This window comes from Cervus canadensis, chromosome 21 (genome assembly GCF_019320065.1).
Source record: "Cervus canadensis isolate Bull #8, Minnesota chromosome 21, ASM1932006v1, whole genome shotgun sequence".
NCBI classification, from domain to species: domain Eukaryota; kingdom Metazoa; phylum Chordata; class Mammalia; order Artiodactyla; family Cervidae; genus Cervus; species Cervus canadensis.
Window position 1 is genome coordinate 7267812 of NC_057406.1, and position 24750 is coordinate 7292561.

Consider the following 24750-nt stretch of genomic DNA (forward strand, 5'->3'; position numbering starts at 1 on the left):
TCCTCAACCACCCCGCTGCCCTCCCGAACTTGCTGTCTAACCTAGGGAAACACCTTTACATGATAAGCACGATTTGAGTGGTTTGGCGAGGGGCGGGGGGCACGAAGAAAAAAAAAATAACTACAATGCGGGGTCGTGATGGGGAGAGGAGACGGCCCATGTGACACAGGCCGGCCGGCCAGAGGCAGCCTCGCTGACATCTGAGCAAGGAGGGGGCTAAGTGATGAGGCGGGCCGGCCAGCCACCGGAGGGTGGGGCAAGGGCGACGACCCGGCCACCGCCGGGTTCCACGCGGAGCGCCGGGCCGCGCGCCCGGAGGGGTTAAAGCCGCCCGCCGGCCGGGAAGTAGTCCCGGCCCGGCGCCGGGCCCCGCCCCTGCAGGGCGGAGGGACGCATCACGCAGGGGTGGGGAAGCCGGATCCGTGCGCAGGGTTGCTAAGGGTGAAACTTTTCATTGACTTTGCTCACTTCGGGCCGGGGCGCGGGAAGGTGCGAGTCCTCGTCCTAGCGGCGAGAAGCGAGCGGCTCGGGCGACGCGCGGCCAGAAGGGCAAGACCGTCCTCCGGCAAGAGCTCGGACCGTCCTCCGCCCCGCGACGCGAGCCACTCTCCTGGTCCTCCCATCCCCGCGCCGTCGTCGCCGCCGCCGCCGGCTGGCCCGCCAGCCCTGCGTCCACCACCATCACCACCACCACCAACCCCCGCCCCCCGCCCCCCGCGCGCCGCCCTGCTGCTGAGCCCGACCTCCAAAAAAGCGGAAAGAATTACTGAGAGTCGTAGCCCATAAGCCTCTCTCACTCGTTCCCCCTAACCCTCCACGAAGCAAAGGACACATCGGCCCCGGGCTCGGCGGTGCCAAGAAAAGGAGAACGACCTCCGCTCGGCTCGCAGGACCACCGTGGAGGGAGAAGCCGCCCCGCGGCCGGCACGCAGCCCCGCCGCGGCGGAGACCCGAGTGAGTGAATGGGGGCCGTGCGGGCGGAGGGGGATAGGGTGGCCCCCCCCCGCCAAGGATCCAAACAGGCCGGAGACGCTTTCCCCCACCTCCGCTCCACGCCGGCTGTTCGCCCTGTTGGACGCTCCACGTTGCTATCGCACCCCCTTACACCTGGCCAGCATTTTTTTTACCCCCTTCCACCTCCCCACTGGAGCCCACCTTTTAGCCCGTGCTCCTCTTTCCCTCGCGTTCGCTCTTATCCTGGGGTATCCCACAGCCTCTTTCTCCCAGTTTCAAGTGTGACCACCTCCTGGGTGGGGTGCGTTTCCTCCCTCCGTTCTTAATATCCTAGAGAGTCGCTAGATTTTCCTTGTCCTCCCCCCCCCCCAACATAGCTCTCAACACCATTAAATAAATCAAGAGAAATGAAGAGGATCTAGGCCTTCTTGCTTTCCTCCTCCTTTGCCCGTGTGCAGGGAAGGGGGGGGGGGTGGTGGTAATAATTAATAGGGTTTATTTTGAGCCCTGAGGAGCCTGAGGGATGGAGAATGGACACCACCACCCCCCTTTTGGACCGGTCAGTGATGACTGTTCTCTGGTCGCCAAGCCAGAATTCACCATTTTGGCTTGAGCTCTTTATCCTCGTCAGTGTTTCAAGGGAAAGCTGGGCGGAAAAAAAGTACCCTTCTAGCAGTATCAGTGGATACTGGTTGACCCTGGTGAGGTGCCTCAGAGGAAGAGCCCTACTCCTAAGCTCCTGTCCAGGGGATGGACTGTGCCCTTGACCAGAAACGGAGGGGGAGGAGGGAGCAGAGAGACGGGCGACAGCTGGCAGGCCTTTCTCACCCCCTAGAAGAGCCAGAACGCCACACATCAGGCGACAACTTAGCGGCTAGCCGAGGGGGTTCCCGGATGTCTGCTCAGTATCTTAACGCTTTTTTTTCCCCCCCTTCTTCCTACCCACCCTACCCTGGGAAAGGGTCCCTCATCTTTGATTTAACAGCAGAAAAACAGCCCTGTTGCTTTCTTGGGTGCCTGCCCCCATCCCCCCCTTAAGCGGAGGGAGGGAAAGAAGCTTGTGTGGGAGGAAGGATTAGGGAGGTTTAACACCCTGTAGGGGAGCTTTGCTTAGGATCTGGTAAGTCTGGTCCATAGCGCAGGTCTTTCAGTGGGAGGAGACTCACCAACAATTTTAAGTATTAAAAGATGTTGTTCAGGTGTCAGATGTACCGTTTTTCCTTCCCTGCCCGGGAACTCTTTCCCATTACCTAGCCGGCTCCGGTTACTCGGACTTGGATTAGGAGAGGAGTGAGGCTTGGGCCCTGCTGGCGTCGGGCCTTGTGATTGTCGGCCCAGCGCCTCCCCGCAGCTCAAAACTGGGAATTTCTTTGGCCGAGAGGATGGGAGAACTGGTTGATTTCCTGCCTGTTCGTTCCTGGCTGTGAGGGTGCTGTAGCGGAGCCCGCTGGGCATTAAGGGAAAAAGGTCTTTTCTCTGTGAACCCACCGGCCCTACAGCAACTCCAAAAGGAAACCACCCAGCCCAAAGAATACAGATTAAAGTGGCAGGGGTTTGAGGCGGGGGAGGAATGTGACCCTATCTGTCCCAGCCTACCACCTTCACCCAGAAAAAAAACAACAAAAAACTCATTAGAAGCTGATCCTTAATTCAGCAGTCATGCGAGACAGTGAAGAGAGAGAAGGAGGGAAAGTTTAGCTTCTTGAGAAGTCGAGACTTGGATATGGTGGGGTGATACAATACGAGGAGTAGGCTTTAAGGGTAGAATTTATATAAAATGTATTAGGCCGTGGGCGGGGAAGGGAGGGGTGGGCGCCAGCCCGCCACAGCGCGCATGTGCAGCGGAAACTTTTCCTGGATTCTCCCACCCTCCGCCGGGCATGCGTAGTTCCCTGGCTGAGTCTTCGCAAAGTACGCAGGGAAGTGTAGTGTGCAGAGAAAGTAGGTCATTTGCTCCAACCTGAGGGTGAGGTTTCTGAAGACTACAATTCCCAGAGTGAAGAGCCCGCCCCTCTTACGTTGGGGCGCAGTCAGGTCTTCCTGGATTCAGAGAAACCTGGAGTGGTGAGGACGGGCCCACTTAGTTGGAAGGAGCCTTGCAAGCCGGCTTGGGCTTGCACAGTCCATGTTTGAGGGACATGATGTGAGACACTGGGTGGGGTGTTGCGGTCGGTCGCCGCAAGTCCTGGAAGCCTTTCAGCCACACCCGCCTTCCGGACCAGTGGGGTGGGGCCACCCCCCTGTCCCGCCAGAGCCAGGCCCCCGCTGCCCAGCACCCGGTTAGTGACATCGACTGGTCTTGTCAAAATTGAGATCGCCGAGTCCTCCTCCCACACTCACTTGATTCCAGTAGGACGATTTGGATGTTAAGGCTTGTGGTGCCCGAATGTTTTACAGGTAACTCAAGAGTTTAGGGGCCCGGTGGGTTCCCTCACCATCCCTCTTTTCCCCCTTTAAAACATAACTTTTTCTTCTGAACACTGTCCTTCACGTTTTTGTCACTTATGTGGCGTCTCCATTACCATATCGTTGACTTTTGCAGCCACCTTTCAGCTTCTTTCTTCCCCCGCTTTTTGACATTCCCTTGAGCGCTTACTCTTTTAAAACACAAGCCAACCCAGGGATCTGAATCCAGGATTAGCTTTGTTGGAAGTAAAGCAAGTGAAAGAGGATGAGATTCTAAATAAAGTCTGACAGGGAATTCCCTGGTGGTCTGGTGGCTAGGACTCTGCACTCCCGACGTAGGAGGCATGGGTTCGATCCCTGGTCAGGGAACTAGATCCTGCATGCCAGGACTAAGACCCAATGCTGCCAAATAAATTAAAATTAAAAAAATTAAAGACAATTTTAATCTCATATTTCAACTTTTTTTAATGACAAAAGGTCGATTTTGCTATTGTTAAGCACTTAGCCTTTTTTTCTTTTTGTCACTTTTCCTGCCTTTTGCACCTGAGTCAGAGTTGTAGAAGGTCTTTGAGTCCTCTCCTGTGGTTTAACTTGAATCTACTTGTTCCTTTTATTGAAAGGTAGTTATTTTTAAGCTTTCTAATTTTACCACATTGTATGAATATTTAGTATATAAGCATTAGAATTTGTGCAATAGCCTTAAAAAAATGAACAAACTGATCTGAGTGGTCACTCCTATCTTTAGTTAAAGACAGTAGTAGTGCTTTAATCCTCTGTTCCATAAGCTTCTTGAAGTCAAAATTAGAGCCTGAGCTGATAAAGCAGAAAAGCTCATTCTGGTTGTCCGGCATTTTTCTAAGGTTCCACCCCACAGCCATCTGGCCTGGCCTATTCTCCAATTAAAGAAGTGAAGGTGGCATTATATACTTCCTTATTTGTGCAGCAGCATCACAGAGGTATAAATTGGTGTGCAGCGTTACTTGCTTATGCTGCAGAAAATGGCTAGCTAGGCAGGGCTGATGACAGTGATTCTATTGTATTTTGAGGTGGGAGGCTTATTTCCCAATGACTTTGGCCTGCATTTAAAACGCTCCCATTTTGAGGCTGAACTGTTCAGAGGAGGTGACTTGGAAGGCAGTTAGGCAGCAGAGTTTGAGAAGGCATAGACGGGTACAGGAGCCCTTTTGGACCGTGTGGCATACCAAGAGGCCATATGGTGCCTTGGGAGAAGTGTCATATGTCATGTTCAAGGTCTCCTTTTCGAAAATACTTTGAAGACACTGTCTTTAACTCCAGGCCCGTTCTTGGGAATCAGTGCCAACTTTCTTCACAACTCTTTAGTTTCCTATGTGTTGGACACTCCTAGTGGGCCACTGTGGCCCTTACAGACCTCCATTCTTGGGAGAGTGGGGGGGCATAGTCCTGGTGGCTAGCTTTGCATCTGGTGATGAAGCCAGTCCTCATACACAGAAGGCTGCTTATCTTTACCATTCTCTTTAAGCCTAGAAGGACTCTGGAATTAATTTTTGCTGACCATGAATAGAAATCTGAAGACATACGGAGATTAAGTCTGTATTGGAGGCTGGAACAGAGGGGAGGACAAGGGTCTCCTGAGTCCTGAGCCTCCCTGTGGAGGGCTCTGCAGAGGCCACGCTCGTAGCATTAATTTTGATGCTGCCTGTGCTCTCTCAGACCTGAGATGAGGGTGGCATAGACTTAGCCAGTGTCATCAGATACTCCATATTGACCCAGTGCGTTTTCTCTGATACTCACCTCAGAGCTTTGTCTGAGAGTTCATTCCTTAAAGTGCCCCTAGGGAACCATGGGCGCAGACCCTACAATTGCTGTGTAGTGAGCTGGGGCAGGTGTTCAGAAAGCTTGAGATCCTCAAGCCTAGAGTGACCACCTGGATACTTTGTGCTGGACCCCAAAGGGATTTTAGTCAGAAATCCAGCTCCAGGGACAGAAGATGCCTGTCCCTGGTCGTGAATGAGTCTTGTCTCTGGGCTGAGCTCAGCAGCACAGTCGCACCCAGGAGTCTGGCGGGGGACATGTTCTGGCTCTGTCGGCCTCAAAGATGGCCGTTTTCAGTTCAGGTCTCCCACGGTAGAAGCCTGGATCTGCCCTTGTGGAGAAAGCGAGCCGATTAGGATCACTGCTCTCAGGACCTCACAGATCGTCTTCCTGAGAAATGAGGCTGGCCCAGACCTCAGGAATAAACCTTTCTGACCTCTGTGGATCTGGCTGTGAGAGAATCCCAAAATAACAAGCTGAGTGTTTATGTTGGGCTGCCTCCTCTCCAGGGATCTCCAAACACTTGATAAATCTGGTCCAGTGCCAAGGACAGGTGGTCAGACAGTCCCTGGGAGGCTGAGTGATGATGGGTCCCCAGCTGGAGGCTGGAGGGTGATGGAAAATTTCTTCTCTCTGCCCCTCCTCATCACAGCCAGAAACTGCAGAGACTTCCCTGAGGCCACGCCAGTACTGCTCCTGAGGCTTTGTTCGCCTAAAAGGCTTGCTCCCCTCTCCTTTCCTCTGCTTCCCTAGGGCAGCCCCTAGTCAGCAGTTCCATGATGGTCTGTGTGTCTGTGATAGGTCTTGGCTTTTTCGGGGGGAATTGTACACTAGTCTCTGTTCTTGGAGGTTTGTCTGGATGGAAATGCATACCTTGGTTACATGTTCTGCGAAAAAAAAAAAATCAGTTCTGCAAATGCCGAGTGAACCAGAGCATATACACACCCAGGGAACCCAGGATAGCAAATGGGATGTGACTGGAATCCCAGCCTCCCATGAAATGCTGGCGGTGCTACTTCCTGTTCAGGGACCCGTATCACTTTTCATTTAAGGGGGAGAAATGAAGAGTCTAAACTCCTGTCGTGACCTGTGACAGTCTGGGAATACGACTTCCCCAAGACACTGTGGGAACCAGTTAGTAAGAACCTTCCCCTCTCCTTCTGATTTAGGAGCTCAGTTTTTCGGGGGTTTTTTTTTTTTTTTTTTGGTGTCACTCAGAGTGACCTGAATTCTCAAAATAGTGGAAACTACAGCACCCCTATTTCTTTAGAATTACTTAAAATATTTATCAAGTGCCTCCTAAAATATCGTGTTACTGATAAAAGGAAGGCTCAGAAGAAAGTGACCTACCCACAGTCTCACATACAAGCCTGTCACTAGTAGAGCAGAAATGGGACCCTGGGTCTCTGTGTTCCAAAGTTGATGCTTTTCTGTCTTTCATGTCATGCACCCCCACTCCCCTAGCTTTCTGCATATCTACTCACGAAGCCTTTCTTTTTCATTTCTCAGAGTTGTCTGGAGCCCAAGACTGCCCACCTTACGTTTCCTACCACTCCCCTCGACTTGTGCACGTACCTGCGCTGATTCTCTGCCTAGGAGAGGACCATGCAGCTGGAGATCAAAGTAGCCCTGAACTTCATCATCTCCTACCTGTACAACAAGCTGCCCCGGCGCCGGGCAGACCTGTTTGGCGAGGAGCTCGAGCGACTCTTGAAAAAGAAATATGAAGGCCACTGGTACCCCGACAAGCCGCTGAAGGGCTCTGGCTTCCGCTGTGTCCACATCGGTGAGATAGTGGACCCCGTGGTGGAGCTGGCCGCCAAGCGGAGTGGCCTAGCGGTGGAGGACGTGCGGGCCAACGTGCCCGAGGAGCTGAGCGTCTGGATCGACCCTTTCGAGGTGTCCTACCAGATTGGTGAGAAGGGGGCTGTGAAAGTGCTGTATGTGGATGACAGTGAGGGCTGTGTTGCCCCCGAGCTGGACAAGGAGATCAAGAGCAGCTTCAACCCTGATGCCCAGGTCTTCGTGCCCATCGGCAGCCAGGACAGCTCCCTGTCCAACTCCCCGTCCCCGTCGTTTGGCCAGTCGCCCAGCCCCACCTTCATCCCCCGCTCGGCCCAGCCCATCACTTTTACCACCGCCTCCTTTGCAGCCACCAAGTTTGGCTCCACCAAGATGAAGAAGGGGGGTGGGGCCGCAGGAGGGGGTGGGGTGGCCAGCGGGGGTGCAGGCGGCCCGCAGCCCCCGCAGCAGCAGCCTCGCCTGGCCCGCTCTCCCACCAACAACCTGCTGAAGCAGAAGGGCCTCTCTCTGTCCCTGCACTCACTGAACTTCGTCACCGCCAACCCGGCCCCGCAGTCCCAGCTCTCACCCAACGCCAAGGAGTTCGTGTACAACGGCGCTGGCTCGCCCAGCCTCTTCTTTGACGGGGCCGATGGCCCGGGCAGCGGCTCCCCAGCCTCCTTTGGGGGCAGCGGCACTGGCACCTGCAACAGCAGCAGCTTCGACGTGGCCCAGGTGTTTGGTGGGGGTGCCAACAGCCTCTTTCTGGAGAAGACACCCTTCGTGGAAGGCCTCAGCTACAACCTGAACACCATGCAGTATCCCAGCCAGCCATTCCAGCCTGTCGTGCTGGCCAACTGACCACCTACCTGCCCGCGAGGCCAGGAGCACCCAAGACCACAGAAAAGAGAAAGGAAAGGAAAGGCCAAAAAAAGAGAGGAAAAGCAAGATAACAAAACAAGATTTCCAGTCTTCTCACTCTAACTTCTAGAAACAAGATCCAGCCCAGGCATGGAGTGGGAGGGGGCTTCCGAAGCAGCAAATCGGGTTTAACTCGGCCCCCCCTGCTGTTTTCCTGCCTGCCTCTTGATTTATTTGGTTGGTTTGGGTTTTATATTTCTTTTTTTTTTCTTTTTTACATGTAGTTTTCTATATAACATCTTTAATTAGTGGCTTCCTGTGCTAAGAATGGTCCAGATGTGAATTGCTGCTCCCTGCTCCCTCCCTCCCTCCCTCCCTCCTTCACACGCCTGGTTTAAGGCTGGTGTGTCCAAGCTCACAGGGAAGGAAGAACTGCAGCTGGGGCCCGGCCCTCCTCAAAACAGGGAGAGACTGCCCTGTGTCACTGCCTCCATTACCCAGCTGTCCTCTGACTCAAAGCCATCCAACCTCAGCAGGCCTTCTTGGGCCCTGCCACCCAAATAGGTCTGACTCCAGCCCCTGCCCCCGCCCCCTCTCCGGCCTGAGCCTTAGGGAGCTGCCAGCTGGCCGCCTGACACCCTCCCCCCTTGAGCTGATGTCTGTGACTCCAGGGAAGTTAGCAGTCTGTCTGGTGTCCCTTTCATCTCTGCCCATGGCCCCACGACACCATTCTCACCTGGCCCAGACAGTCACCGAGGCCCTGGAGCCCCAGCCATTGGCACAGGCGGCCTCTCCTATAGCCCCCTTTTTCCTGGGCCTGTGGTGGTGGGCAGGGAGGTGGGGTGAGTGTCGGTATGCATGCATGGTTTGCTGTCCTGTTGTATGGGATTCCAAGCCATGTGAAACTTGGTCTCTAGGTGTGACTCCGGGTTGCAGCAAGTGCTTATTTATGTGTGAGGTTGGGGAAAGGGCTGAGGGAGGGCAGTCGGTCCTTCTGTGGTTCATATGGAGGGTGAATCTGGCTGAACCTGACACTCCCAGGGGAAGGCAGTGCAGAAACCACTGGTTTCCCAACTGCGGAGGGATCTGCACTTTTGTTTGTTTTTGACCAAAAAAAAAAAAAAAAAAGTTAGCAGTGAGGGGCTAAGGAAACACCCAGCCTCTGATACCTAAGAGGAGAAGTCCCTGGACTCGGACCCTTCTATTGTGTGACCTCAGCCCAGGGTGGGAACTGCTCCCCTGAGTACCTGGGGAGGAGGGGATGGGAGTTTGGGGTCTGCATCTTCGGTGGGCAGTCCTAAACCTTGAATTGAGACTTCGATCTTTGGGCTGTTGTTGTTTTAGTACATTTCTTCCTCTGCCTGCTGGGGAACCTCTTGGTACCTCCTGCCCTCCCCTCACTGCCTGACTCCCAGTCCCCCTGGGCCCTGATGCTCTGAGGACATGATGGGCTGGACAGGCACATGGCCCCCACCCCACGCCCACCTCTGCTGGAGAGAAGTCGTTTTTTTCGACCCGACCCCAGTGGGCTAGCTTTCCACACCATGACGCTTTGGCAAGTGGGCGTGGGCACCAGGGGCCCCATCCCCAGAAAGTCCCAAAGCCCTTGGCACGCCCCAGTGACCCCAAGTGGGCAACTGCTGTGGCAGTGGGTCCCACCCCGGCAGACACTGCCAGCCTCCTCTCCCTGCAGTGGGCACCAGCTCTACCTCCCTGAGCAGGGCAATGCCCTGGCTCCTCAGCCCAGCACCATCTGTCCCCCTAGACTTCTCAGGGGCCAGCCCAATCTGGGCCACCCTCTCCCTAGCCCTCAGCTCCTGCACAGGTGACAGGCCCAGGCTGTTCTCTGGGAAAGGTTGGATGCTGCCTTACACCCCCGTCCAGCCCTCCTCCCATGCTCACGCACACAGGCACTCACCACACCCGACCGGCTCATTTCTCACCACAAACAGGGAGGGGGGGACCCACCCCTTTAGTGTCTTTTGAAATAAGAAGAAAAATGTGTGTTCAGGAGCATGACTCCTGGGCTGGGCTCTTGGGCCCACTTCAGTGTGTCTGTCTCAAATCTAGGCATTTTTGCTTCAATTTTATTTTTTTTTAAGAAAACAAAACCGAAATCTGCACTAATTTACCTGGTTTCGTAGGAAGACTTTTTTTTTTTTATTTTTTACATTTTTTGGTGTCCGTTTGTATTGAATAATTTGCTACATTTGTAAAATGTAAGAGGTATATATAATATATGTATATTTCTAACGTAAAAAAACGTAATTTTTTTCTTTTCAAGATTTTTTCTTAAAAAGAGGAGAGAAAGATATTTTTTCAGGAAAAACAAACTTTAAAATAAAAAAAGAGGAGAATAAAACCTATTTCTCCCCTTTCCCCATCCTCTCTCTGTCTACCCCTCTTTCCCAGGAACAAATCAAAAGGTGGATTGTCTTGTAAAGAATGTAAACTTTTAGTCCAGAATGATGTCTTTTTCTCAATGCAGTGAGCTGTAGATTCTCTAGTGTGACCCCTAGGGATGGGAAGGGGGGCATTGAGGCAACACGCAGAGGAGCTTGGGGGAGCAGGGTAATGAACTTGTTTTCTTTAGTGAAGGAGGAATACAATCAAGCATTTTGTATTCAGAATGTTGTGCAATATTTTGGAATGGAACATTGGTGTGTTTAGAGATTTAGTTTAAAAACAAAACAAAAAGATTGATCAAATCTGTACAGTTTATATTGTTCCAGATTTTTTTAAGTTTGTATTAAAAGCATGATATATAATAACCTGCTGGCTCCCTGCTTGTTTTGTTTCCAGGGCCCCTTTTGAGAGAGGGTGAGTTGGGAGTGATGCCTGTCAGCTTTGAGAAATGATTGGCCATCCTCACGTGAGCCCTGGAGGGTCACGGTGTTGCGGGCCCCTCTTTATCACCTACCTAGCCCATCAGCACAGGACACTTCGGCGTGCCCACTCCCACGGGGCCCTTTCCACGTTGGAAACAGGTTCCATGAAGTGGGAACTGCCCCACTTCCTCTGCTGATAGTGGTGAGAACAGGACACACCTGTTGGTGGAACAGCAGCCCAGGGACGGCTCAGCCTCCAGCCTGCTCTCCACCTCAGGCTGCTAGACCCTTAGGAGTGGGCAAGGATGAGAAAAGCCTGCCCAGGTCAGGTTCCATCCAAAAACCTGGTGCTTCTCGGCCGGGCAATTCCCGAGGTGCTTCAGGGGTGAAACAGCCTACCTGAGCTTGGGCTTGGGGAGGAGCCGGCCCCCTGCCTTGCCACCTGCTTATTTTCTTAGGAACTCAGCCATCTCCTCTACCATGGGACCTGGCACCTCCTCCCCAGTGGAGATGCACAGCAGCCCCGTGAGGCCCAAGGGATGAAGAGGGTGGCTGTGTTTGTTGAATTTTGTTTTACCCTCACAGCAACCTGATGATAACAGGTATGACCTCCACAGTACAACTGAGAAATGGCCTCCATGCTAAATTCATAAAACTGATAAATGGGGAAGCCAATTTTTTGACCCATGTATGGCCTTTTTATAAAACTATGGTAACTCTCACGGAAGAGTGACACGGGGTGGGCATGGGAGGTCTGATCTTGCCCCCTCCATCCAGGCTGGGGCAGGGGACAAGCAGCTCTTCTGGGGCATCAGCAGGATGGGGGTTTCCTCAGGCCCCTAACTGCGCCCCCCCTAAACAGGACAACACCAATCCCTGCCCACCCAAGTGTGAACTAGACCTGGAAGCTCTCAAGCCAGGCACCCCACATCTGCACGAGGTCCCAGGAGCCCTTGATGTCCAGCCAGTCCATGGGCCGCTTCCCCCAACAGAGTCTGTTGAGGAGTGAGGCCCCAGTCCAGTGTGCCAAGCCTGGCAGAGGTCTCCCTTTCCCAGGCCCTGGCAGAGAGAAGTCCAGCCTGTCTCCGTGTGCCCGGGCACAGGCTGCCCAGGGCCCCTCACATGGTCACTCCTATTTATGTTGATATAAAGCAAACACCTAGCACAGACCCTGCTAGAGTTGGGCCCCCAGCCACTCAGTTCCACTTCCTGTCAGCCAGGGAGCTGACAGGCCTGGGGGAGGCCCAGTTCAGGTGCCAAGGTCGCCTCCCCAGTGAGCCCCTCCAGCTGAAAGAACAAACGCCAGGGCTCCTGGTGGCCCAGTGGTAAAAAATCCACTTGCCGGTGCAGGAGACATGGGTTTGATCCCTGATCCCCAAAGATCCCGCCTGCCACGGAGCAACTGAGCCCATGTGCCACAAGTACTGAGCCTGTGCGCGGAGCCCGGGAGCTGCAGCTACTGAAGCTCGGGAGCCTAGAACTCGTGCTCTGCAAGAGAAGCCACTGCAGTGAGCCCACACAGTGCAGCTAGAGAGCAGAACAGAGATGTGAACACACCTCCAAATTCTCCACAGCCCAGGCACAGAAATGACTGGTTCATATGTCCATGTGTCCATTTAATCATCAACTGCTGGCTCTGAAGCGCAGCAGTGGGAGACCTGGGGGCCAGGGGAGAAAGAACGTTCGGGGCATCTCAGAATTCCTTGGGGAAAAGACTCATTTATTCACAAACGCTTTGTGAGCACCCACTGCCCTGGGCATACGGGGGGACAGCAGTGACAGGATAGGTGTGCACAGGGGGCCTGGGGGCCCAGGGATCAGGAGGCAAAGAAGAGGCAGGAAGGGGCAGAGCAAGGCCATGGCCCCTTCCCAGGGAATGTGTCAAGAGGGTACCCATCAGGGAAGCATCTGGACTCTGCTCCCTGAGAAAAACGAGGTTTCCAGTCCCAACCCTGCCACTCCCGAGAGCTGAGTGACCTCAAGCAACCACTCCACCTACTCAGGTGCCTCAGTTCCCTCACCTCTAAAATGGGGATAATAATTACACCTACTTGTGAAAATTAACTACAATAGTGAGTAGGAAATGCTGAGCACGGTGGCTGACCCAGAGCAAATGACAAGTATCATTTCATCATCAAGGCCATAATCACCCATCCTCAAACACCACCAGCCAGCGAGTCCAGGAGCCTTCCTTGATTCAGCACACAGGCCGAAACCCAGCCCTGCCAACAGCAAGACCAGGCTGGGGTGAAAAAAAGAGACCCCATTCTCAGGGCAGACGCTAGGCTGGCCCCCAGTCTGCCCTCCGCAGGGGTGGGAAGCTGCTGTGGCCCAGCAAGGCAGTATCCTGGGAAGGATGCCGGTCACTCCCTGTGTGAACCCCGAAACCGCCTGGGAGTTTCTCCCTGGAGAGCAGGTGGGCGGGGAGGGGTGAGTCATGGTGGCGGGAGAAGCCGGCTCCATTCGACACCGCCTGCCTGAATCAGTGCCAGTCCCGAGGCCAAGGGGATGCCGCTGTCTGGGCCCCTCACTGTCACCTCCCCCCAGTGAGTCACAGGGTGGAGGGCCACACCCCTGTCCTCCTGCCTCCCTTCCCTGGGTCTGGCCACTCTGGCCAAGTTCTGAGTGGGCAGGGCCTAAGGGCAGGCTGGGACCCGCCCGGAAGTCTCCAAGTCCCTGGGCAACAGGAACCTGCTGATTTGCTGGGTATTAATTTGGGGAATTTCAACTGCCAGAGAAAGAAATGGGTCCTCAGAGCTGCCGACTCTGTGTAACCTCAGATATCTGTCTCTCCCCTTGACTTCTGTCCCATCTGTACAAGAGGCAGTGAGTCTCGGCCCCTGTCCAGCTAGACCACTGGGGCTGGACCCTGGGCCAGCACCTCTTCCTTCCCCAGAGAGGGGAGCAAAGAGTGATGGGCTGAGAGCCCCCCAGACATGAAGACCTGCTGGGCTGTGACAGGGCTGGGTGAGTCCAGGGAGGAGAAGATGCCTGGCCCAGTCACCTGGACATCTGGCTTCTGAGGCTGGCTCTGCCCTCTTTTGCAGTAGGAAATCACCCAACATTCAAGGTTTACCATTCCAAACGGAGCCCCCACTAGTGCTGACACTGTTCCAGGCATGCAGCATGAGGGTAGTGCCCCAACCAGGGATGGAACTCGTACCTTCTGCATTGGGAACATGGAGTTGTAACCACTGGACCACCCAGGAAGTCCCCCAGCTATCTTCATGAAGCTATTTTCTATGAACCACAAAAAAACAAGTGATGGATGTGTCAGATGGTGAGGATGGATGCTCCATCAAGACAACCAAAACTGGGGATGGCAGCCAGTGACCATTACCTCTTGGGATTGGGTGGTCGGGGAAGGCAAACCATCCCAAGGAGGTAGCTTTCAACCTGCGACCTGAATTACAAGAGTGTTAGCAGAGAGAACAGCAGAGGAGTCAGCCACATCCAAGGGTGAGGCAAGAACAATCATAGTGTGCTCAGGGAATGAAAAGACCAGCCATAAACAAGGGACTGGAGAAGAAAATGGCAACCCACTCCAGTATTCTTGCCCGGAAAATCCCATGGACAGAGGAGCCTGGTGGGCTACAGTCCATGGGGTTGCAAAAGAGTCAGGCACGACTTAGTGACTAAACAACAACAACAAGAGACAGGCAAGCAGCACAAGATGAGGTCGAAGAAGTTCTTAGGGCAACATCATGGCCCCCCAGCCCAGATGTCGAGCTGGGATCTAATCTCCAACGTGCGCATTGTTGCTCATCCCCAGGTTGCCCCATCTGCTCAGGCTGGGAGCACACAGAAAGAGTTCTCTCACACCTTCAATCAACAAACCTCCCCAGAGCCCCTCCTCGGTGCCAGGTCCTGACCTGGACCCTGGGCACGGGCCTGCTGGAGGACAGGGGGACTGCTGGTGGAATGAAAGCACTTCCCTGGTGGTCCAGTGATTAAGACTCTGCGCTTCCATTACAGGCTCAGATCCAGGGCAGAGAAGGATGCTCAGGGAGCCCTAAGCGCCCCCAGAGGAGGCTCCTTTCCAGCCTAAAGGCTCTTCAGAGGGTTGATAGAAGGTCATGGGGGAGTAGCAATGGCTCAGCACACATGCCAAGTACAATGGCACCTGGACTCAGCACTGAGGGGCTCCACGCAGCGGGCAGAGAGGCAGGAAAAGGAACAAGACTCGAAAGCAGAGAAACGAGGGAGTAAAGCTGTGTGCACAGTAACTGCAGATGACCTCCTTCACGAAGCGACAGAGATATCCAGAGGGTGGAAATGTAAAACTAAAATTATAAGACGTCTAAATGAAAACAGAAGAGAAACTTTCTTGGCGGTCCAGGTCCAGTGGTTGAGAATCCGCCTTCCAATGCAGGGGACTCGGGTTCCATCCCTGGTCGGGGAACCAAGATCCACATGCTGCAGGACAACTAAGCCTGTGCAGCACAACTACCGAGCCCCCGGCCCTAAAGCCCGTGGCCTGCGACAAGAGAAGCCTGTTCACCGCCACAAGAAGACCTTGTGCCACATTAGAGAAAGCCTGCGTGCTGCAACGAAGACTCTATGCAATAAAATTTTTTAAGGAAAGAGAAGAGAAAATCTTTGTGATCTTAAGTTATACAAAGATTTCATAGGACTCCAAAAGAATGATCCATAAAAGATTAATAAGTTGGACTTTATCAAAATAAAAAACTTCTCTTAGATACTATTAAGAGAATAAAAAGACAAGCTACAGACTGGAAGAAGACATTTGCAAAACAGTTTTTGTAAGAGTTTTCATAGAGAATCCATGAGGAACTTTCAAAAGGCAACTATACTAGGTCACAGTATATACAAGTATCAAATCATTATGTTGCACACCTGAAACTAATACAATGTTACAAGTCAGTTATCAGGGCAGTTTCCGACTGCCCGGGTGGTCTGGTGGTTAAGAATCTGCACGCCAATGCCAGGAGACATAGGTTTGAGGAATTAGTAACCTTTATACACTGCTGGCCACCTGATGCAAAGAGTTGACTCATTGGAAAAGACCCTGATGCTGGGAGGGATTGGGGGCAGGAGGAGAAGGGGACGACAGAAGATGAGATGGCTGAATGGCATCACCGACTCGATGGACATGAGTTTGAGTAAACTCCGGGAGTTGGTGATGGACAGGGAGGCCTGGCGTGCTGCAATTCATGGGGTCGCAAAGAGTCGGACACAACTGAGCGACTGAACTGAACTGAACTGATACACTGCTGGTGTGAATGGAAAATGGCACAACCACTTTGGAAAATAATTTAGAAGCTTCTTTAAAAGTTAAGCATTTATCTACAACATGATCCCCCCCTCATTCCATTCTATTCACCCAGAAGAAAAGGAAATAAATGTCCATACAAAGACTTGTATACAAATGTTCATAGCAGCTTTATGTGTTATCCCTAAACTGTAAACAACCCAAATGTCCTTCAGGAGGTGAATGGCTGAACATACCCTGGTAATTCACACTACGGAAAACTACTCAGCAATTTTTTTAAAAAATGTACTGATACATGAATGAAGCTCAAAACATTAATGCTGAGTGAAAGAGAAAAAAAAAAATACTGTTTGAATCCACTTATGGAAAATTCTAGAAAACGTAAACTAATCAGGTCGAAAAAAGAAAGCAGGTAAGTGGTTGCTTGGGGACAGGAGGAGGAGGGGAAGGGGCAGGAGGGAGGGATTAAAGAGGGGAACATAGGAATTTTGGGGGGTGACTGAAATTTCATGTTTTGACATACTATGAAACCATCATCACTGTTTATCAATTATTCCTCGATAAAGCTGTGAGACAAGTCATAGTCCCTGCCCGCACTGGGCTCATGGTCCAGTGGGCAAGATAAATAGGAAACCTGATAAACAAATGAGAAAAATACCCTCAGGGAAACAAAACCACATGGCGAGAACCTGGCAGAGGGGGAAGCAGGGAGCTGTGGGGAGGGAGCCTCTGTGCTCCTCACTTCTCTGGGCCCCACTCCCCAAGGCCGCCTCCCCCTGCCTGCCCCACTGAACTCTCAACCCTCAACTGCAGGGCTTTGCCCAAATTCCCGCCTCTCTCTGCAGCTCGGCTTTCTTAGCCCTGGGCCGCGAGGGGCGGGGAGACAAGGCCTTGGCCTCTCAAGGCGGGGGCCTCTCACCTGGGCCTGGCTGGATGTGTGGACAAGGACAGGCAGAGCAAAACTGCCAGGGGCAGGAAAACATGCTTCTCAGGACTCCAGCTGGCTTCGTCGGAAAGGCACACCAGGAAGCCTTTCTCTCTGGAGTGGGGTCATCTTCTGGGGAGCGGGCATGGTTTGGAGCAGCGGGCACCCCTCCTTGGCAGGGCTTGCAGAGAGGCAGGAGGAGCCGAGGCGTGCCAGGCCCGGGGACAGGCAAGGCTGGCCAGAGGCCCAGAGGGGTGGGGCAGGGGTTCATCGGCCAGGGGCGAGGGGCCCACTTGGCCCTCTCTCTGGACACAATGTCCTGGACTGCTCCACAGCTTGGCTGGTGGACAGGGAACAGTGGCTGGCAGAGGGTTCTGGCAGGCAGCCCAATGTGGGGGGAGCAGCCTGGCCTGAGCGAAGGCTGGTTCTTACAACCTGTCCTGCCACCTTGGGCAAGGAGCGGACCAGCTTATCCGGGAGGCAGGCAGGGGGCCTGGCGCCCTGTGGGGACCTCAGCAATCCCTCCCTACCCTGGGCCTTAATGGCTCCATGTCACCCGCAGCCGCTGTCACTTGAGCTAAGTTCGCCAAGAATATAGAACCCTGAAAACCAAGGTCCTGTCCCTCACTGCTGTGGCCTGAGGCAGTTCACAACCTTCATGAGACACAGAATTCCACTTGGAAAATGGCGTCGACTTCCTTGGGCTTTAGTACTTGAAAGCATTTAGGATAGTTACCCTCACAGAGGAAGCCCTTAATGGACTAGTTTGCTATAATTGGATAATGCTGGAGACGCAGGAGACAAGGGTTTGATCCCTGGGTGGGGAAGATCCCCTGGGCGGGGAAGTGGGGAATGGCAACCCACTCCAGTATTCTTGCTTCAAAAATCCCATGAGCAGAGGAGTCTAATGGGCTATGGTCAATGGGGTCACGAGTCAGACACGGCTGAGTGAGTGGGCACACATGTGTGCACACACACACAGGCGCGGACTGAAAGCATTCAGGATAGTCACCCCCACAGAGGGAACCACTGATAGAACAGTTTGCTATAATCACCACATTATAACAACATTTATATCAATATATTGAGGGCCTCCTGGGTGCCGGGAAAGCAGGCTTTATCACCCTCCTTTTACAGGTGAGGAAACTGAGCTGTAGAACAAAGGGACACAGCTGATATCAAGGAGCTTGGCCCCCCCAAGAGAACCCAGCTTCCCCCAACAGGGAGGAGCCTGATGGGTGGACCCCGGGGGTTCCCTTTGCAGAGAAGAATGAGGGAGGGGGCAAGGGGGTCCTAGACACTCAGCTGCAGAACCCAGAGATCACGCTTGCTTCCCTTAGGACTCTCTTGGCGGAGAGCAGGCTAGACTGTGAGCCAAGGTGCTCAGCAAGGTTTGGGGGCAGGTCAGGGGAGAGATGTTTTCGCTCATTCAGCAAATATGGATGGAGGGAAAGACAGTCTGGTGCTGTTGCATGCGCCTCTGGAGCCAGACTGCCAGACTTTGCACTCAGACACTGTCACCTGTGAGATGAGTGTGGCCTGGTGACTTCTGGTTTTCCCATTGAAAGTGCCTTTGCGCCTGGGCAGACCAGGACTTTTGATCACCTGCCTGGAGGAGTTACTCCACCTCTTGCTGTCAACTGTAAAAGGGCACCAGTTCTCACCTCAAGTTGCTGTTTGAAGGTAAAATGAACATACAGCCCTGGGCTCACACTCCAGGCCCGATAAAGGGAAGCAGGGCTAGAGGCATTTCATCTCATCCCGGCAGAGGCTAAGCAAGAGGGAAGGGAGGTGTGATTATCCCCATGTTGCAGATGAAAGAGACTGAGGCTCTCATTGTGTATAAGCACCATAAAGGTCTGGGCAGATATCTCTCTCATCCCAAAGCCTGCTTGTAGAAGGTGCTCAAAACGTGTTGGGTGGGCTACTTCAGAAAGTGCAAACAAGGGTGGCACTGCAGGGGACCCCAGGGTGCTCCCAGGGGTCTTGTGGGAGGGCAACTGGGCAGGGTCTGCTGTGAGTCACCAGCAGCCCCTGCAGGATCAGCCCCACCTGCAGCTGCCAGCCAGGCCACAGGGCAGACCAGGACCATGTGCTCCCTGGGCAAAAGCCAAGGTCCACTGGGAGCTGACTGGCCTGGCGGGGGCACCGCCTACCAGCCCAACCAACGCCAGGTCCAGGCCCTGCACTGTGTCATGTCCTGGGAGGGGAGAGGGGAGGAGAAGGACAGTTAAGTACCCAGCAGGTGCTGACATGCAGGGTTCTTCCCTAGGACATGAAAAGGAGGGCCTGTGGGCATCCCCACTTCCTAGGTGGGGACACTGAGACTCAGAGGCAGTTTACCCAAGGTCACTCAGAGGGTGGGCGGAGGGATCAGTCACCACTGGGCTTCACTGCCTGACTTTAGAATTCAAGATACTGGTGGCCCACGCACAGTGAGGAAGTTTCCTCACCAGGGGACCTCCAGAGCCCCCAGGATCAAGGCCAGGGAAGGAACTTTTGTTCAGAGGAGGAAGCCGCGGGCTCCACCCGGAGCTGGGGCTCTCACCGCAATCTAGGCTCCCCCGGGGGCCCCAAGATCCGGGCGAGAGCGGTCACTCCCATCCCCCCGTGCACCGCCCCGCTCGCTGTGCCCTGCTGGACAGCTGCCTCAGTTTCCCCTCTGGCGCTAAGTAGAAGGGGAAATTGCTGGGAGAGGAAAAGTGACGCCGAGAGACAGGGCCCAGGCCGATCCTTTGCTAGACCCCCACCCTAGCAGAGAGCGAGAGGGAGGGGGCGGGGCGGGAAGAGGGCGGGGCGGGGCGGGGTTACATAACCAGTGGCGCGAGGCGGGGCGGGGCGAGAGCCAGTGCAGGGTGGGGCAAGCGCCGGGGCGGGGCGAGGCGAACGTCAGGGCGGGGCGAGGCGAACGTCAGGGCGGAGTGGGGCGAGCGTCAGTGCTGGTGGGGAAGGGGAGGGGAGCCCCTGGAGGAAGAGCCCGGCTGTTCCGGCTTCTCCGCACCAGGGCAGCCCCCTCCGCGCCCCTCCACCTCTCCACCTCCCGCAACCCTGTCCTCGGCCCCCGAGAGTTGGGGGACCAGGCGGGCCTGATACCTGGGGAGACCAAGGCCCAAAGCAGAATCGGCGAAGTCGCCGAGGCTGGGGCTGGGCGTGCGGAGGGGCCGAGGCCGCTCACCGGGGCTGGGGGAACCCTGTACTGAGAGCCCCTCGCTGGCTCCCCAGTGCCCGGCCTTGGCGCCGCGCAGCCTCCTTTCCAGCGCCTGAACCGGCCTGGTCACTCCCCTCGCTTGGGCCTGGCTTGAAAGTTCGGCAGCGCCTCGGCCCCGCCTCGAGGCCCGGAGGTTCCCCCGCCCCCCGCCCCCCCAACCGTCCCTAAGGTCACCCAGGACCCAAGGGAGCTCCCGGCCCTCTGGAGCGCCTCCGCCTCCCCCGCTCCCCGGCGGCGGTTCCTGCCTCCCTGCTCGCACTTACTTCATCCGCCCGGCCTCGCTGTTATTTATAACCGCCTCTGTCTCCCCAGCGCTGAGGCCTGCACACGCACCTGGCGCAGCAAATGCGGGCCTCTGGGCCCCCCTTTGGCCCCGTAGATGGAGGAAGCCGTGCTTCTAAGCCTGGCAACTACCATCGGAGGTCATCCCCAGCCCCGGGTCCCTCCTGGAGGTCACTGGCCCTCCCTCCCTGGTGGTCGTGGCATCCCAGGAAGCTCCAAAAGTAGGATTGTTGGGGCCACTGGAAGGCTTCTTGCAATGCGGGTTCTGGAGTTCTGCTCCAGGTCCCTTTGTGTGGGCCTTCCAGGAATGACGCCTGGGATTCTGCATTTGAAGCACGTTCCCTAGGAGAATCCTGAGCTTTCTAAGATTTGGGAAAGATCTGTCCTGTGGTTGCTTTTGGGGAAGGAAGAAAGCAGACAGCAGGAGGGTGGCAGGTAGGAACTGCCCCTGCTTTGGTTTGATGGAGCAGGATGGAGAGGAGAGGTTCAGGTCAGTTCAGCTGGTCAGTCGTGTCCGACTCTTTGTGATCCCATGAATGGCAGCACGCCAGGCCTCCCTGTCCATCACCAACTCCCGGAGTCCACCCAAACCCATGTCCATCCAGTCGGTGATGCCATCCAACCATCTCATCCTCTGTCGTCCCCTTCTCCTCCTGCCCCCAATCCCTCCCAGCATCAGGGTCTTTTCCAGTGAGTCAGCTCTTCACATCAGGTGGCCAAATTATCGGAGTTTCAGCTTCAACATCAGTCCTTCCAATGAACACCCAGGACTGATCTCCTTTAGGATGGACTGGTTGTATCTCCTTGCAGCCCAAGGGACTCTCAAGAGTCTTTCTCAACACACGTTCAAAAGCATCAAATTCTTCGCGCTCAAGCTTTCTTTCTAGTCCAACTCTACTCCTACTGACCACTGGAAACCATAGCCTTGACTAAGACGGAGCTTTGTTGGCAAGTAAATGTCTCTGCTTTTTTTAAATGCTGTCTAGATTGGTCATAATTCCTTCCAGGAGTAAGCATCTTTTTTTTTTTTTTTTTTTTTTTGAGTAAGCGTCTTTTAATTTCATGGCTGCAATCACTATCTGCAGTGATTTTGGAGCCCAGAAAAATAGTCAGCCACTGTTTCCACTGTTTCCCCGTCTATTTGCCATGAAGTGATGGGATCGGATGCCATGAGCTTAGTTTTCTGAATGTTGAGCTTTAAGCCAACTTTTTCACTCTCCTCTTTCACTTTCATCAAGAGGCTCTTTAGTTCTTCTTCACTTTCTGACATGAGGGTGGTGTCATCTGCATATCTGAGGTTATTGATATTTCTCCGAGCAATCTTTTTTCCAGCTTGTGCTTCCTCCAGCCCAGCGTTTCTCATGATATACTCTGCATGTAAGTTAAATAAGCAGGGTGACAATATACAGCCTTGACGTACTCCTTCTCCTATTTGGAACCAGTCTGTTATTCCATGTCCAGTTCTAACTGTTGCTTCCTGACCTGCATACAGGTTTCTCAAGAGGCAGGTCAGGTGGTCTGGTATTCCCATCTTTTCCAGTTTATTATGATCCACACAGTCAAAGGCTTTGGCATAGTCAATAAAGCAGAAATAGATGTTTTTTTGGAACTCTCTTGCTTTTTCGATGATCCATCAGAGAGGTTAGGGCAGAGCAATTAAGGGACTGGGGGGAGGGTAGCCCGGGGGACTTGGCCAGATAATGAGTTGTGGCCTTCATGCAACATTCCCAACCCCATCAGAAAAGCCAACTAAGGGATACAACAGATTCCACCATTCTGCAAAATCGGCCTTGCCCCCACCTTATAAGGCTCAATCTAATTTGTTCATCCAAGCCCTGGGTTTGGAGTAGTGCTCGGCCTTAAGACTTGCCAGTCCAGTCAGAGAGGCAGGTGGCAAACATAGCAATTACCGTCACAATGATAACTGTGATCCGATGGAGCAATGATGGCTCACAGCAGAGTTGTGAAGGATGAATACGAGTTCCCCACGAAGATACGATACGGGAGGGGGCATTCCAGCAGCGGGAACATCTTGTTCAACTGCTCAGAGGCCTGAAATAGCAATTTCTAAAGGTATCTATGAGCAGTTCAGCAGGTCTGAGTGTCAGGAATATGGTGAGAGATGAGGCTGGATGCTCAGGGAGACCCTTGGCCAGGCCGAGAGGACAGATGTGGTCCTGAGTGGGGGCTTGGAGCCCATGGAGGAGGGATGGGAGGGAGGCAGAACCGGACACCCTGCCAGCAGCGGTGGCAGGGCTTCCCTCCCGCCTCTTCCCTGTATCCGCATGGCGGCCATCCATCCCGCCCCCACCCAGCTTCAGAAGCTCAAACGGGACTGCCAGGAGAGACGGGACCCCATCCCCACCAGGCGTGATGTGCTGTGAGGCCTGGATTAGGTCATTTTGTGCTCCTGCATTTCAGTTTCCTCATCTGGAAAATGGGGGCAGCACTGATCCCCGCCAGCCCCTCCTCCAGATCAGAGCATGTTTGTTCTGAACAGTGTTGAGCACAGGCCTGGTCCTAGGCATTTGCTCACATGGTGCCTCCCCCTGCCCTCGTCCAAGTGAGCCTTCTCCCCAAATGGTTCCCCACCCCATGCTCACCAGACTTCAAGTGTCACTACTTGAGGGCCAGCACTGCTAGCTCCCAGTTCTGGAGCTGCCAAATCCCTCAAAGGAGGGGGCCTCAGGCAAGTCACAAGTTCCCTCTGGGCCTCAGTTTTCTCAAATGCAAAATGAAATACTCCTGAGTGTTGGGGGAGAAGGGGCCCCGGGCAGCCCCGCTGGATGGTGACAACCTAGGCTGGCTCTCCCAAATGCAAACAGCACCCAGGTGCAGAAAGGGCAGATGAGGACCCCTCGGCCCTGCCGTGTCCCCACCTCCAGCCCCTGCCAGGGACATCCTGTGCCCCGGTGAAGTCACCAGGGCCTGAGAGCCGTGGCCGGCTGTGGCTGACAGCACTCAGGGTTTATTTTTAAACTCTCAGGGCTTAGTCAGCTCCTGCCCCCTCCGACCCCACCCCACCTCACCCTGCCTAACCTGTCTCCCACAGCCCTGCTGAGTCCGCAGCCCTTCCTTGAAAGTTCTCTCCACACATGCTCTGCTGTCTGACCGCATCCACCAGGCTTCTGAGGGACACAGGGAGCCAGGCCCTTGGCCAAATATCTCTGACCACCAAATCCAGACCTGCCAGAGTAATCAGATGGGCCCCTGGAGGTGGATCACAGCCCCTTGTGCCTCCTGGAGCCCAGAGAGGGTAAGGGGCTTGCCAGGGTCCCGCTGCCAGGGCTGGAAGGTCATTAGGCTCTATAGACACCTGAAATCCTTGACTGGGCCTTGGGGTTGTCACTGAGGATTGATTTGGATTCATTTTTAAAAACAGCTTGTTGCCTGTGGGCTTCGAGGCTTTCTGAATGCCGTGCAGCTCAGACAAGCTGCAGAAATAGACTGGGTGCTGGGGCAGTTCCCAGAGGCACCACGGCCCTCACCCACACCCTGGGCAGGGTGCGTGTCCGTCACAGTTGTCACACACTCACCCTCTCAAGTGACTTTACACTGAGGACCTGTCAGCACCCTGAGCTTGGAAACATATGCTGATGAAACACCTCTTTTATCAGTTTCATATGCTGGCCTCCTGGAGAAGACTGTGGCTGAAAATGAGAGTCTACTTGAAAAGTCCATTTGAAAATGGCAGCCTTGATTCCTCACACTGTTCATGGGGTTCTCCAGGCAAGAATACTGAAGTGCTTTGCCATTCCCTTCTCCAGTGGTGATGAACAGGGAAACCTGGTGTGCTGAAGTCCATGGGGGTCGCAGAGAAATGGACACGACTGAGCGACTGAACTGAACTGACTCCTCACAGCTGGCCTGGAAGGCTGGGCAAGGGCTGATGTCCTCTTTGGGGCTTGTCAAAAAGTCATACAGAAGACAGAGGAAGCTGGGATGCAAACCCTGGCTCGATGGGCAGACTCCCCAGAACTCCTCATCCCAGACACCTTGCTCTGGTTGAGCCCCCATTCTCTCTACCCCACCATCTCAGGCTTACACATCCACTCCCTCCCCAGAGAGAGCCTAGAAGTCCAGGCCCTGGGAGGCAGACAGCTTTCCCTTCCTTCCAAGACTCTTTGGATACTCCCAGACGGTGTCCGCCAGTAGCAACTGGAGGGCAGGCTGGGCGGGGCCGGGGCAGCTGGTGCCTCTCAGCACTGCCTGGCACCAGAGGCCATGCGAGGTTTGCTGAGAGGACAAATCTGGAGGCTGGACCAGAGGTCACGGCCCAGGGACGTGCCTGCAGCGCCACCTGGTGGTCAGAAAGGCACTCTGCTACACTGTCCCTGGTGAGGTCATCCTTTCCCTGTAGGTTCACCAGACGAGCTTAGTGAGCAGGTACTGTGATGTATGGATGGCACCACCAACTCAATGGGCATGAGTCTGAGCAAACGCCAGGAGACAGTGAAGGACAGGGAAGCCTGGCGTG

General features: G+C 54.3%; 1 protein-coding gene across 2 annotated transcripts; it reads left to right on the forward strand.

The window, feature by feature from the left end:
* The first annotated feature begins 427 nt into the window (after positions 1 to 427).
* TOB2 (transducer of ERBB2, 2) lies at positions 428 to 10568 on the forward strand. Of its 2 annotated transcripts, none has more exons than XM_043440642.1 (2): positions 428 to 954; positions 6664 to 10568. In XM_043440642.1, the coding sequence occupies exon 2, from the start codon at positions 6760 to 6762 to the stop codon at positions 7795 to 7797; it is 1038 nt and encodes a 345-aa protein (XP_043296577.1). In that variant the 5' UTR covers positions 428 to 954; positions 6664 to 6759; the 3' UTR covers positions 7798 to 10568. The 2 variants fall into 2 exon arrangements, with proteins under 2 accessions (XP_043296577.1, XP_043296579.1); XM_043440644.1 differs by lacking the exon at positions 428 to 954 and adding an exon at positions 3016 to 3351.
* The last annotated feature ends 14182 nt before the right edge of the window (positions 10569 to 24750 follow it).

What these genes read in the sequence shown, in the direction of transcription:
- TOB2 (XM_043440642.1), top strand. Translation starts at nt 6,760, where the DNA reads ATGCAGCTGGAGATCAAAGTAGCCCTGAACTTCATCATCTCCTACCTG.